We start from the raw sequence: 16,294 nt of genomic DNA on the forward strand, positions 1-16,294 counted from the left end.
TTTATGAGCCACATATAGTCATCTTTATTTTATAGTGTTCACTTTGTTTTTCACTCTCCTGTATAATCTGTTTTTGATACAGATTAATATTTGTCTGTTTCTCTGTAGCCTACACAATGGAAAAGCCAAACTAAAGAAAATAAAGTTGGAACTTCTTTCCCTCATGAGTCTACATATGGTGTTGGCAACTTTAATGCTTTTAAATCAACTGCCAAGAGTTTTAGTCCATCAACAACTTCAGTGAAAGAGGTATGGCATTTAAAATTATTCCTGAGGAATGTAACACATCCTAATCACGATAATTGATTAACAGTGAACAAAAGGTGTAGATTCATTAAAGGAATTCATTAAAATGAGATATTATGGTTCTTGCAGGAAACTTGAATCAGATTCTTCCATCTGTTTGCTAACCATTTTTGCGCTTCAAATAGGAATGATTTTAAAAATTTTTAACAAAAATTTCCAAATCCCAAAATGTAGAGAAAATAATACAGTGAAACATCTACATACCTATCAACCAGAATGAATAATTTTTAAGAAGTATGAAAATTTCAATTTTGACATTTGTGATAGAGTTAAGTTATGCTGTAGAATTGAACTTTGACCATAAATGAGGATTTGTATTATATAATCTTTGGGGGATGATGTACATTTTATTAGTGTTAACACTCGGGTAGAGAGGAGGAAGAAGAGAGAAAGATGTAGATATTATTATTGTATTGACTTTGAATACATGACAGCTAAAGTATTTTTTTCACATTTTACCTGGTTTCTGAAACTTCTAGACCAGGGAGTTCCCTGACCAGTTCAGAGTCAAAAGACACTTGTGATTACAGTCATGTCACTTAATGACGGGGATACATTGAGAAAATTCGTTGTTAGGTGATTTTGTTGTCGTGTGAACATCATAGAGGGTACTTACACAAATCTAGATAGTATAGCCTGCTACACACCCAGGCTATATGGTACTAATCTTATGGGACCATTGTTGTATATACGGTCCGTCGTTGACTGAAATGTCGTAATGCGGCATATGACTGTATATTGTTATACCTGAAATTGCTCTGGGTTACTGTTTTAGAACATTATAACCCCTCATATACTAGTTCTCAATCATAGGATTTTAGAGCTATGATGGAAGGACCAGCATTCTCAGCTGATTAATTCTGGCTTAGATTCATTGTAGTCTCTAGACGTTATTACAAACAGTTAAGCATTATGATTTATATCCATGGCTTAAAAATCTTTGACACAGAGTTCCAGTGTCCTATTTTCTGTTGCGTTCCACTGTCAAAGCAAAACACCCAAAAGAAAAGGACTCGAGTACGTGTCCCCCCCTGCCCCTCAAATTTCCCCTGGTGAAATCCCACCTGATAAACACGATGTGTACCTGTGTGTAAATAATTATAAAATAGATCTTATTGGAGCTGTTATTAGAACCTTATAACTCTGAAAGACGGTTTAAAAAAGTGCTCTTCTATGTGTTATGGAAATATTTAAACAATTTTAGGATTCATATTATAATATAACATTTAAACTCCTAATTTAGAATCATAGGTCTTACTATTATCAGACCTTAGTTGTTTCTGGGATAAGAAAATTCTTTTGTTTACTCATTCAATAGAATAGATAAAACACACAGGGATAGAGGAACAGTAGGCTTTGAAATAGACTTTAAAATCAAGTTTGTATTGTGAATAAAGGTGAAATAGGAAGTTGTGATCTTTAAATTGGTGTTAGTTCTCTGTCTACATATTTATTAATATTTTTGAATTTTTCTTAGTGTAATCGCTCAAATTCCTCTTCACCCGTTGATAAACTTAATCAGCAGCCTCGTCTAACCAAACTGACACGTATGCGCACTGATAAGAAGAGTGAATTTTTGAAAGCATTGAAAAGGGACCGAGTAGAAGAGGAACATGAAGATGAAAGCCATGCTGGCTCAGAGAAGGTGACTGAACTTGGAGTGTAACTCTTGGTTTGATATTAACGTATCATTGAAATATTTGGGCAGATATCATTTAGGACCTTTGAATAAACTTTAATCAGATTTTCATCTTCCTGAAAACAAGGCTAGCTAACTATTAATGACTTCCTTTCTAAAGTAGATTTTTCTCATTCTGTAGTTCCTGTGCAAAAATAAAACTTACAAAAACTCATGCTCATATTATGTTTTCACCATCTTGCCTATCTTCATCCTTTTGGTTTTGCCTTTGTTGAATAGATGTGAACACATAGAGTCAGAAAGCTGTGGATATCGTCCACAGCTTAGTTGTATATCTTGGGAGAATGTCTCCTAAATTTAATGACTATAATAAGTATTACGTTTATGTGTTACTAATGGAAATCTAACCAGGATCTGTAAAGTTTTTAACAACTGTATTCTCTAACTCATTCTTTTTTTAACTCTCTAAAAATCAGGATGATGACTCATTTAATTTGCATAACAGCAATAGTACCCACCAAGAAAGGGATATAAACCGAAACTTTGACGAAAATGAAATTCCACAAGAGAATGGCAATGCCTCGGTAATTTCCCAACAGATCATTGGGTCTTCAACCTTCCCACAAACAGATGTTCTTTCAAGTTCACTTGAGGCAGAACACAGGTTAGTATTTGTTTTTACAGTTTTTTCTCCGCATTTTCTACATCCAGGATTTTGATATTGTTATAGAAATGTGATTTATTTTTAAACAGTTTTATTAAAATATAATTTATATATCATAAATTTCACTTGTTTTACGTCTACAATTCAAAGATTTTTGGTATATTCAAAGTTATGCAGCTGTCGTCACAGTCTAATTTTAGAACATTTCCATCACCCCAGGAAGAAACCCCATGCTCGTTTGCAGTAACTCTTCATTTTTACTCTCTGTCCTAGGCAACCAACACTCTACTTTCTGTATCTATAGATTTGCCTTTTCTGGATATTTTATATAAGTGGAATCATACAATATTTGGTCTTTTATGTCTGGCTTCTTTGGCTTAACGTAACGTTTTCAAGGTTAATCCATGTTGTAAGCATGTGTTGCCACTTTGTTTCTTTTTATTGCCAAATAGTACACTGAATGGTTCTACCACATTTTGTTCATCAATTGATGGATATTGGGTTGTTTGTACTTTGTATTATGGATAATGCTACTATGAACATTCATGTACAAGTTTTTGTATGACCATATTTTTATTTCTTTTGGGTAGATACCTAGGAGTGGAGTTGCTGGGATATGTGCTTAACATTTTGAGAAACTGGCAAATTATTTTCCAAAATGACTGTACCATTTTACGTTCTCTTCAGCAATATGTGAAGGTTCTGATTTCTTCATATTCTCGCCAACACTTGCTACCATCTGTCTTTTTGATTATAGCCATTCTAATGGATATGAAGTGGTATCTTTTTGTGGTTTTTAATATGCATTTTCTTAATGACTAACAGTGTTGAGCATCCTTTTATGTACTTATTAGCTGTTTATATATCTTTGGAGAAATATCTGTTGGAATTCTTTGCCCATTTTTAAATTGCATTATTTGTCTTATTATTGAGCATTGTAAGAGTTCTTTTTTATAGTTTAGATTTAAATTCCTTGTCATATATATAATTTGTAGATTTTTTTTCCCATTCTATGAGTTGTTTTCAGTTTCTCGGTGGTGCCTTTTGAAATGCAGAAGCTTTTAGTTTTGATAAAGTCATTTTATCAGCTTTTTTCCTTTCATTGCTTGTGCACATTTTGTGTGTGTTGTGAGGTAGGGGTCCAAGTACATCCTGTTCCATGTGGATATCCGGTTGTCCCAATGTGTGATTTATTTTATTGTAAACTCTCAAGAGCACTTTCTGCTTCTATCATTATAGTCTTAATAGTCTCAGAATTGAAAAGTATTCAAATGTAGAGTGGACTTTTGTGTTTATTGTTCTATGATTTTATGGTTAAGAGCAGGTGTTTTTGCAGAAAAGACTTACTCTTCCTATGGTTTTGAAATAAACCACATGGTTTAGCATCAGTATGTGAAAGGTTGGTCGACTTCTCACTTCCTTTTGTGTGTGTGTGTTTGAATGGAGCACACTTTCACTGAAGCTTTAATTGTGGTACAGAAATACAGTTCAGCTGATGTAAGTCCAACACCATGAAGGGAGAAATTATAGCACCAAAACTTTCCCTCCTCTTATTATGCATACTAGGATTAATTTAGATTACTAGTCAGTCTATAGTTTTCATTTTTCTATGCTTTGTTCCATACATATTTGTGCAGTTTTTCAACATTAGCTAGAATTCTTAAATCTATTAGTCTCAATTTTTAATACCTGGATTATAACTATTAAAGCAATGAAAAGTTAATTTATGCATTTATATTGTTATATATTACTCTAGAATTGCTGTGTATAAACTGAATTTTTTTTCCACTAAAAATTTTTACATCCTCTAGGACCAGGCTCAGTTTGGGCTGATGCTTGTTAATAGCCCAGTTTGATTGACTTGACTTTTTGTTTGGTTTAATACCAGTTCTCCTAGTACTTCATTTAATTCCAGGATAGTGGAGAACTGGGTTATACCCACTGTGGAATAACTTCTTAAAAATTTGTTTATCATTTCAACTTTTATTTTCATCAAGAATCTAAGCTGCGTGAGGACAGAAATTTTGTCCATTTTGTTCACTGCTGTATTCTAGCGCCTGGAATGGTGGGTGCATGGCACATCACTGTGTGCTTAAATTTGTTAAGGGAGTGAGTGATGTAACAGTTCTAGTATTTTTCTATCTACTCTGTAAAACTGTGCTTATTTTGAGAGAATATTTCTTTTATCTCAAATTTATAATATTTTAGTCTACTTTTCTCCTGCCCATGAGATTTATAACCTTTATTATTTTTTTTGTGAGGAAGATCAGGCCCTGGGCTAACATCCATGCCCATCTTCCTCCACTTTATATGGGACGCCTGCCACAGCGTGCCCTGACAAGCGGTGCATCGGTGTGCTCCCAGGATCTGAACTGGCAAACCCCGGGCAGCTACAGCAGAGCGTGTGCACTTAACCTCTTGCGCCACCGGGCCGGCCCCCATGAGATTTATAACGTTTATTAAAGATCCCTTTAAGTGTTTATTTTTCTCACTCAATTCATACATTATTATATCTCTGTGATCATTTTTGTTCCCTTTTACCAAATCATGTCCTGCTCTTTCTTGTAGATAATAGCTATAATTATGGTATATGAGAGTATAGGCATTTATTTTAATTTTGTAATCCTCTTACACTAACTTGCACTACCTTTTGCCTTAAAATAATTTATTGGGCTGATTATAAATGTGAGTGTCCATTTGATAAGAGTTAGTTTAGCTAGATTAATTTGGAGCTAGCTTAGCTAGGTATTATCTATAAATTCACTTGTTTGGGTAAACAAACTATATTTTATTGTACATTTAATATGAATAGATGAGTAACTACACTTTTTATTCTCACCCAAGTTGTGAAATTCCCTTTTACCTCTTAATATAGTTCATGCTTTCTGACTCAGATCTATAGGCTGAGTAGTGACTGCAATGTCATACCATGTAGAAAATAATGGTGAATGTTAATTCCTTTTTAAAAAGGCAGGCATAAATAGAAATTCCAGTATTTTTTCCCACCATTCTAGTAGATCATCTTGTATCCTCCCTTTGAAGCCACTGTTCTGTAGTATGGATATAATTTGTGAAATGATTTCCCTATTGATCAAGATTTAGATGTCCCCCTACCCCCTTTCTTTCTCCTCTCTCTCTCTTTCTCTCCCTCCCTCCATCTGTCTCTTAAAATAATGCTGGTGTGAGCATCCTTGTATTCATATCATTGAACATTTGCATAAGTGTATATGGAGTAGATTACTGGGAATGAAGTTGATTGGTCAAATGGCACACACATTTAAAATAATCAGATACTACAGTGTTATTACCCAAAAATGTTCGGCTAATTTCCATTCTCAGCAATAGTCGTTTAAATATTTCTAGTCAGACAATTGGTGGAAAGGAAGAAAGCCTGTGCAGAGAAAAGAAGTAACAAACCAGATGTTCTAGTGGTAGTAGAAGATGAGTTCTCTTTTAGGGAGATACAGCATAGGCAATAAAAGAATAAAGGTAATTTTTTACCTGTAGAATCTTTTAAAGTTATACTAAGAAAGTTGACACTTAATACCTTTTTGTTTTCGTATTTCCTTTCAGTATTTTGTAGTAAAAGAAAGTTGAGCCACACTTTTTAGAACATATTCTTATAACCCCTAATACCTGTAATGAATGTTTTAACTGTTTTATTATTATTTTTTAATCTGCAGTCATATATTTAGTGTAGGAAGCATTTTGGTGGTTTCTTGTTTCATTTATGAAGACTCAGGGAAGACTTTAGTTCCATACCTTGACAGAGTTTGGTTCTCTAGTGACTACTAACTAACAGGAGAAAATAGAATGGGATTTAGGAACTAAGCCAAATAGAGCTGGAGAAAAACACCCTAATTTAGAATGAACCCTGGAGGGGAGGGCATGCTGCGTAAAGAGATACCAGTGATGACTACTTGAATGAGTATTTCATTATATATATCTTTGTTTTTTGTTTTGTTTGGTTTTTTTAACTTATTTTAACCCCTCAAGATCTTGTAGATTATTTTGTGTAAATATTGCACATGCTAAAAAGGATCCTGAGTCAGCAAAAGGATGAAGTAAAGGTGCTACTGATTTGAAACCATTTTAATTTAAATTTCTTATCTTGAATTTTCTTGACTGCTTAGTACAATCAATATGTGTTTGTAAGTGCTCCAAAGACATACATTAATAGATTTTTTGAGGTAACAAAGTAATGTCTTCTTTTAGATTTCAGGTTTTATTTCTGTGAAAATGGAGTGATACTTCTTTCCCATGGCTTCACTTCACATTTTCTGTAAATTATGTGATTCTTAAGTTATGTACATATTAAATACTTATATTAGTTGAATTTAACAAATCAGGTGTATAGTGATACAGTTCTCAAAGAGGACAGCTCTTTTGTTCAAATATGTAAACTAAAATATAAAATATGAAATAATCAGGCACATATATTATCCTTAGTTTTATTGTGAAGTTTTAATATATCATTACAGGGTATCAAGGATAGCTTCAACTATCAGAAGGATAGTTAATTTATTTAAGCACCAAATGAATTAGTAGTAATGAGTGCCAGAGAAATTCAAGAGAGTGGTAAGATGGCATTGTGGCTTGAGTACCAGTCAGAAGGTTTTAATTGGGACGTAAATTAAATCTTAAAGGGTGAGATAGTGATACGGGCAAGGGTACTGGGTAGTCATTTTGGAAGAAGAAGGGGTGTGAAGAGTTGTTTAGAGTTGAATACATACCTAGTTTGTTTTAGGGTTGGTGAATGGAATATCTTGATAGGAGTGTGGAGTCCTTAGTGAAATTAGAGATGATGTTGAAAATGCAGGGCCTTAGAGATCTGTTCAAACTTCTTCAGTGCCTCAGATGAAGAAATAGCTCAGGGAAGTGAAAGAATTGTCCTGTGTTTTATACCTGGTTTGTGATAGAGTAGGAATTGTGACCCAGGTCTTCTGCTTCTAATCCTATGCTTTTCCTAATGGAAGGAATTTGAGTTTGTGGTCATGGTGGTGAAGTTAAGAAGTTTGTTCTTTAGAAAGTGGGAAACCATTGAAAATACTTAGCAGAGGGTGGTAATTGTGAAAGTTGGTAATTTGATTTGGTAATAGTTTGAATGGGAATGGGAAGAAATGCTAATGAAAAGGCTAAGCGCAGATCACTGTTACAGTATATTCCTAATTGTGGGGAAAAGAGAAATACATAGAATATTTGTTTTGAAAGCTATTCCGGAAACAGTTAACAGTTCCAGCCTCTGGAGAGAAGGGGAAAGAGGGGAGAATGGATAGTTAGGAATACTTGTATAACATCTGAAATAATTTGTTCCATCTGCATTATTGTTTAGTTAAGATTCAGTTTTTAAAAGTGAAACAAGTAAGAGTAAGGATCCAGCAAAAGCAGTTAGATTGTTTTACCAGTCTAGATCTGTAGACTCAGGACTATGTGGCGTTGGAAATAGAAGGGCCATTTCACAGGGTGGCCATCTAGGTTAAAGACTAAAGACAGTGCATTGGAAAAGAAAAATGATTAAAAGAAATGAAAGAAATAGTAATTAACAATGCCTGTGACATTTTGGTCTAGAGGTAGCAGGGTTTGGTGTAATATGTACTAACTTGGGAGGCGGAAAACCAGAATTCTATTTCTTTCTTTGTAGTCAAGTTATTTTACCTTGATTTTTCATCTGTAAAATATGGGTATAGTGTTAAATTTATTTGGAGTCTCTGAGCACTGATACTCTGTGAGATTGTTTGAAAAAGGTATAAAAGTCTACAAAGTAGCTAACTTGTGGCAGGCTCAAGTTGAAAATAGGTGTAAATGAGTAAGTGTAAATAGGAGTAACAAATACTTAAGAGATGTAATTACTGAAAGAAAAAAAAAAAAGCTGGTATAGTCAGACCGACATTAAGATATGTGGCCATATAAGAAGCAGAAACTGAAGTTATCGAGTCAAATACAGCAACTATAGCTACAGTGTTCATGTTTGCCCACCTAGAGAAAAGTGCTTGGTTCCCTCTTAATCTTTTTTAGCTCTATTTGCCTAAGATGGAGGTATGCTCTTTAAAAATTGGAAGGAAAAGAGAATAACTATATTAGTCATTTTACTTAGGTCCTGCTTGAGAACTTTTTAGAAAGTCCTCTTTCTGTTACTATAAAACATAGCCTCTTTCACATTGAATTATGTGTTGAGGATGATGACTGGCATGCCCCTAAGAGGTGTTATCAATAGATAGATAAATTATAAAATGCAAGATAGGGTAAGATAGCCCAACCTTTTGTTTTCAAGGTAGAAGACCTAATGAGTAGCTAAGACTATGATGGATTGTGGTGGTATTAAAGAAAATGGGGAGGAGTATTGCTTTTACTTTTAGTACAACAATTCAGCAAATTTTCTTCATTTTCTAGCCTGGCAAACCTCTGACACCAAAGATAAAGCAATTAAACACTTCATTTTGATCTTACTATCTAGGATAGTTTATTAGGCTTAATCTTACCTATTCATTTTCAGAAAGAAAGTCAAAGCATAAACTCACAAACCCCTTTTTGTGTATTTTTGGGAGTTTGTATAGTGGATCGTGGATTGTGTTTTCTTGCACATAATATAAATGGAATTATCCTACTTGAGTGAAGCTCTAAATTAAATTTATTAATTTCCTCCCTTCTTTTCAGATTGTTAAAGGAAATGGGCTGGCAAGAAGACAGTGAAAATGATGAAACATGTGCTCCCTTAACTGAGGATGAAATGAGAGAATTCCAAGTTATTAGTGAACAGGTAAGAAGACCTGAATCATACATGTTTACTTTATATTGCCCTTTCTTAATCAGAACAACACACTATAACTAAGCATTGTGGGGGAGGGGTTTACACGGTTCATAGGAATTCACTAGACATCACACTGTAGGTTAGAATTGCCTTTGTTTTAAATAGGTCTGCAGTGATGTTTTCTTTAAATCTGTGGGTGTTTAGTGCTTAGGAATTAGTGTGAACAATATGTCTATGATTTGTCATTTTCCAGACTTTTTTTTTTTTTTTTTTAATAACTTGGTTATAAGAAGTAGAAAGCATCCATAGATCTCAAATACCTTCACATTTTATCCTTTCCTTGCATAAGAATACTTCATATTCTAAAACATCTTGTTTTATACGTCTCCATAGTTTCCTTTTGAAAGAGTATTAGGAAATGTTTGATAGAGTGTCAGGAAGTTGAGATGTTTTTCCAAATCCATTATAGTTTTTTTTTAATGGTTCTGGTCATGCAGAAGTGGTTTTCTGTATGGAGATGTTATAATTGATATTGTAATCTTCAAAACACTTCTTAAATGTTTTGAATGAGATCTTTGAGGAAATTAGTTAGCTTGACTTCATAATAAAATAGACTAGACATAATAAAATAAATTTTTTAAGGTTGAATTTAGTATATTGACTTTTTTCACAGTAGTTTCACACAGTTCTGTGACTGACACTAAGTACAGTCACATTGTGTGCAACCATTACCACCATCCACCTCCAGAGCTCTTTTCATTTTGTAAAACTGAAACCGTGTACCCATTAAACTATCACTCTTCGTTCTCCGCTCCCCTCAGTCCTTGGAAAGCACCGATCTACTTTCTGTCTCTGAATTTGACTACCCTAGGTACCTCATAGAGATTGTGTCATGCTGTATTTGTCCGTTTGTAACTGGCTTATTTCACTTAGTGTAATGTCCTCAAGATTCATCTATGTGGCATATGCCAGAATTTCTTTCCTTTTTAAGGCTGAACAGTATTCCAGTTTATGTATATACCACATTTTGTTTATCCATTCATCCATTGATAATTGGCTATTGTGAATGATGCTGCTGTGAACATGGGTGTACAGATATCTCGAGTCCTTGTTTTCATTTCTTTTGGATATATACCCAGAGTGGATTTAGTGGATCATATGGTCATCTATTCTTAAGTTTTTGAGGAACCACCATACTGTTTTTCCATAGTAGTTACACCATTTTACATTCTCACTAATGGTGCTCAAGAGTTCAATTTTTTGTTTGATAATATCCATCCTAATCAATGTGACGTGGCATCTCATAGTGGTTTTGATTTGCATTCTCCTATTAATAGTGATGTTGAGCGTCTTCTCATGTGCTTATTGGCCATCTGTATATCTTCTTTGGAGAAATGTCTATTCAAGTCCTTTGCCAATTTTTTTTACTGGATTGTTTGTTGAGTTGTGGCACTTCTTTATATATTCTGGATATTAACCTCTTATCACATGTATGATTTGCAAATATTTTCTTCCATTCCGTAGGTTGCCTTTTCACTCTGTTGAGTGTGTCCTTTGATGCATAGAAGTTTCATATTTTGATGTAGTCCAAATTATCTTTTTTTTTCTTTTGTTGCCTGTGCTATTGTTGTCATGTCCAAGAAATCATTGCCGAGTCTAATATCCTGAAGCTTTCCCCGTATGTTTTTTTCAAGTGTTTTATAGTTTTAGTTCTTATGTTTAGGTCTTTGATCCATTTTGAGTTAATTTTTATACATGGTGTAAGGTAAGGGTCCAACTTCATTCTTTTCCATGTGGATATCCCTTTCTCCCACTACCATTTGTTGAAAGACTATCCTTTCTCCATTGAGTGGTCTTGGCACCCTTGTCAAAAATCATTTGTCTGTTTTTCAAGGGTTTATTTCTGGGCTTTCTACTCTGTTGGTCTTTATGTCTGTTTTTATGCCAGTACCATACTGTTTTAATTACCACAGCTCTGTAATGAATTTTGAAATCAGAAAATATGAAACCTCCAACTTTGTTCTCCTTTTTAAAGATTGATTTGACTATTTGGAATCCCTTGAGATTCCATATGAATTTTAGAATGGGGCTTTCTATTTATGCAAAGAATACCTTTGGAATTTTGATGATAGGGATTGCATTGAATCTATAGATTGCTTTGGGTAGTGTTTGCATTTTAAGTCTTCTAATCCATGAGTATGGGGTGTCTTTCCGTTTATTGGTGTTTTCATTTCTTTGAGCATCGTTTTGTAGTTTTCAGTGTAGAAGTCTTTTGCCTCCTTGGTTACGTTTATTCTTTATACTTATTCCTTAGTATTTCATTCTTTTTAATGCTGTTGTAAATAGAAGTGTTTTCTTAATTTCCTTTTTGGATTGTTCATTGTTATAGAAACACAGCTGATTTTTGTGTGTTGATTTTGTATCAGAAAAGTTCTTACTTTTTTTGGTGTGAAATCTTTAGGATTTTCTACATAAAAGATCATGTCTGTGAACAGAGATAATTTTACTTCTTTTCCAATTTCATATTTCTTCCTTCACAATTTAAATTTTTTATTCAGAAGTTCTTAATGAACCATGTTCTTTTTCACAACATGGTTGTGAAGCTGATCATGGATAATAGTTTTGAAGGATTTTTATCATGTTTATTATATTGTATAATTCACATGCAAAAAATTCACTTTAAATGTACAGTTGGATGAGTTTTAACAAATGTATATAGTTGTATAACCATCATCCCCCAAAGTTCCTCATTGTTCCCCTTTGCATTCAGTTCTTTCACTCCCAGCTCCAGCCCCTGGTGGACGCTGATTTGTTTTCTGTCCCTGTAGTTTTGCGTTTCTAGAATGTTTTCATAATTAAACCATATGCCGTATAGTCGTAGGTCTGGCTGATTTCATGCCTTTGAAACTTACCCATGTTTGGTGAGTAGTAGTCCACTGTATGGATTTACCAGTTTGTGTATCTGTTTGAAGGATTTGTTTTGAATCTGAAGAAAGGCATCAAGAGAAAATCCTTTGGGTACCATTAACATAAGGTAGTTGTTCTAAGGAAAGCATAATATTGTCTGACTAAAATGATTGGCTTTAAAACCTTGTGATGACTGGGCAGGTAGATAAAACCCTATTGATAATAAAATAATTAACTGATATAAAAATTTTGTGCATATTATGGGTTGGAGAGCAATGGCATGTAAGTATAATGTCCATATTTTTCTGAAGTAATGATAAAGACATGGATATATTTATATTCATGATGACATGTCATTTGACATTTAGATGCCTGAAAAATCATTAGGGCTTGATGATGTCTATAAAAGGATTTATATTATATCTGGTAACAGAGGAGAATCTCAGTTCAAACTCCCTCTCTTCAATTCAGCAAACATTTACTGAGTGTTCGTTATGCCCAGGATATTATGGAGTTTACAGAAATGAGCTCCTTCATAGGGCTAACGGTTTAATGAGGGTAGTTAGATTCCCATATAAAGCAGAATGTGATAGCAGTTTTTAAAATGTTTAAGGTGAGGACAGGAGAGAGAAGGTGTCATGCAAATTTATCAAATGTTTCGAGTGTCTGCTACATACCAGACCCTGTTCTGTAATGCTGGGAAAACACAAAAATTTTTGCCCGTATAGAACTTACGTTCTAGTAATTAATCTAGAGATTAATTCCAGTTGCAGTGATCTGGGAAAGCGTAATTGAGAAATTAAATTTGAATTGGCCTTTGACATGTAAGATGAGGGAATGACATTCCTGGTATAAGGAGAGAACAAAGGCAAAAAGTAAGAGTTAACAGGGCATACTGGGGTTCACAGTGGCTGGAGCATGGGGTAGAAAGTTTTTCATGAAAGATTATGATAACAGTAATAGGTAGACTCAGTCCTGGTTTGCCCTAGAGAGTTCTAGTTTATGCTTGTTATCTTGGTGTAGTTATTAATAGCAAGTGCTTACTTTGATTCTCAAAAGTGCGTAGTTTGAATGATAAATTTCATGGCCTCCCTCATTGTGAGCAACATTATGTGAGCTCTTAATACCGTTTAGGTATTGTGCTAAGTGCATTTTTGTAGGATTTGTATGGGGGTAGGTGCTGTTATTAGTCCTCCTGTATAGATGATGAAACTAAGGCTCTTAGAAGTTATGTAATTTTCTCTAGGCCATGCAGTTATCAGTAGTGGAGCTGGAAGCTGAGCCTAAGTCTGGCCGACTTCATAGCCTGTGCCTTTAACCATGATATAAAGTTGGAAAAATATATTGTGGTCATATTATGAAGGTCTTTGTATGCCATGTCAGGAATATAAATTATATTCTATGATAGGAAACGTTTGCAATATTTTTTTAGGGATGTGAAATGATCATTATTTGTACATGAGGAAGTACAGGTGTAGTGTAAAGTGTACATTGGAAGGATAACTTGGAAGACTAGAATCAGGGTGATTTGTTGGGAATATATTGTGATAATTAGGGGAGGGATAAATGAGGTCCTAAAGTAGAGAAATAACAGTAAAAAAAAATGGATCTTGATAAGACTAAGAGATCTGCAATATAGAACCAGCAGGATTTTGAAATTTCAACCTATGCACTGATAATTGTATCATTATTATAAAGAGGAATACAGGAGGAGGGGGTGGTTTTAGGAGGTTTTTTTTTTTAAACATAGTAAGTTAGATGGTCTTGGGGATGGTGCCAAACATTTAGAGAAATCAGAGATAAAGATTTAGATTTGGTTTTTATCACAATTCTCCACAGCTGATTTCAAGCCATGGGAAGATTAGGTGGCATTGGGTGATAAATCATGTGAAGCAAGGATAGAACTTTGGGGCCTAGACCTTTAAAAGAGGGACAAGGGGTATTTGTAAGCATCACCGTGGCTGAGAACACCAGAGGTGGATACATGCTTTTTGTCGGTAAAGAGATGGGAGGTCATTTGTTCAGAGTGAAGCGAGGTAGCTTAAATTTTATAATTTAGGCGGAAAAGAAAATCTGCTGTGGAAAATAGAGAATTTAAATAGGGAGGGAAAAAGGAAAATTGAAAGCTAAGACCCTAGACTTGATATTTCTAGTTTGTCAAGGTCTATAACAAACTGAATTAGCTATGATATAAGTAGCTCTTTGGGTTTGGATCTTATTCTAATCCTCAAAATTAAAAAATGCCTCTAGAATGTGAAACCTATAGACAGTTCCAAATATTAACTTACTATATAACTGGATTTGGTCTTAGAGAAGATTGTATTTAGAGATTTTGATGATAATGACCAGAGTCAAACATTTTTCATGACAAATTCAAAAGGTCTGAGTTAATAGAGTTTATGTATGTTATCATTATTAATTTAACTTAGTTTTGTATCTTTCAACTGTTGTTAATTTGGTCCAACACCTCCCCTCCCCCCATGTGATCTTTGGACCCAATTCTTATTACCATACTAACCCTTTAGTTCTGATTTCTCATTTTCAGAAAAAGAAGACTTATTTTTTCCAGTATCTTAATCTCTGTGGTTAAGCAAAGGGCTCTATTTGATTTTGTTACTTTGTATACCTTACTTGAATACTACTTACTGGAATAGTTTATATTCTACTAATTCTACAAAGTATGAGTGAAGCAGATTGTGGAGTGTGTTAATAGCCCAGTTGGATCAGAATAATAAAAATAACAGCTATAGCTTAATGGTTGCTGATTATGTTCTGGGCAGCATCAAGGTATTTATCACAATTTTCACATAAGGAAGTGAAAATTTGTCAGGGTACCTTAACAAGTGACGCAATTAGGATTCATACCTACCCTGTCTAAATCCAAAATCTGTGCTCTTTCGGCTATACTAATACTATACACTGAATGATTTTTTTTTCTTAGTGGTTTGGGAGATGGTAAATGTGGTTTTCCCAAAGGTAGTGATTTATTCATAGGAAATACTTTGTTAGATCAGTTGGGTCAATTACTTGTATCTAACTAGTTTTTCAGAAATGATACTATAATCTGGAATTTTCAGGGTAGCATACAATTTTATTAACTTTGTTGTATTCATGGTTACATTTAATTATTGTAGCATTCTTTGTAAGCGACTCTTGGAGGATAGTTTATTTATTTAATTAATTTATTTTTGACATTTTAGTTACAGAAGAATGGTCTGAGGAAAAATGGTATTTTGAAAAATGGCCTGATCTGTGACTTCAAGTTTGGACCCTGGAAAAACAGCACTTTCAAACCCACTATTGAGAATGATGACACAGAGACAAGTAGCAGTGACACATCAGATGACGACGATGTGTGAAGGATTTCCTAACAGCTTTAGAAATTTTAGTGTGATACATCTCTCATACAGTTTGGGGTGAATTGTAAAAATGAAGAACTGTAATTTATGTAGTAAAATACCCCATTAGAAGATGATTTTTTGGGGGACTTCAATATGAAGAAAACCAAGAATGTTGTGTTGGGCTGTGTTGAACATTATTTCTTTGTAAATGAATGTTGTAGAAATGAGGACTTTGGTTGATCCAACATTGACTTTCTTCATCACTGCAGCATTTCTCTGACTAGCAATGTGACGATGTAACAAATGAGACTTTCTCATTTAATAATAAAAAATTGTGTAATGTTTTGCAAAGCTTCTGTCTTAAAATGTCCAGGTCTTAAGAAAAAAGGCAGCTTACACTGTTTGCTTGCAGAGTCATATCTTTTTCGTACAATGGAAATCCTCAAGTCCACTTTGTGCGCCCTCCAACCCGGTTCCTGCCGCCCCCGCCCCCCCCCCCCAAGGACAATGTAGCATGTTGGCTAAAACTGGAGCAAAGTGCACTAAAATATTAATTTCCTGAATTCAGCTGTGTACTAGTCACCTTTTAAAACATGAATTGCTCTTTAGCCATTTGTAGTTCAGTAAATGTTACAGGAAAGACTTGCCACACTTTCTTCCAAATTTTAAGAGGTGATTTTCAAGAGCTT

The 16,294-nt window shown here is 34.2% G+C and overlaps 1 protein-coding gene across 4 annotated transcripts in view; it reads left to right on the forward strand.

The window, feature by feature from the left end:
• The window catches only part of GPBP1 (GC-rich promoter binding protein 1), a 77,521-nt gene extending 61,565 nt beyond the window's left edge, over positions 1-15,956 (forward strand). For all 4 annotated transcript variants that reach the window (XM_087443292.1, XM_087443293.1, XM_004422834.3 and 1 more), the window contains 5 exons: positions 109-249; positions 1,784-1,951; positions 2,422-2,609; positions 9,264-9,366; positions 15,465-15,956. In XM_087443292.1, coding sequence (XP_087299418.1) covers positions 109-249; positions 1,784-1,951; positions 2,422-2,609; positions 9,264-9,366; positions 15,465-15,623 — 759 coding nt within the window. In that variant the 3' untranslated portion in view covers positions 15,624-15,956. The remainder of the gene's footprint in view (positions 1-108; positions 250-1,783; positions 1,952-2,421; positions 2,610-9,263; positions 9,367-15,464) is intronic.
• Positions 15,957-16,294: the final 338 nt, after the last annotated feature.

Source organism: Ceratotherium simum, chromosome 18 (assembly GCF_057802395.1).
Source record: "Ceratotherium simum simum isolate JZ-2026a chromosome 18, ASM5780239v1, whole genome shotgun sequence".
Classification (NCBI taxonomy): domain Eukaryota; kingdom Metazoa; phylum Chordata; class Mammalia; order Perissodactyla; family Rhinocerotidae; genus Ceratotherium; species Ceratotherium simum.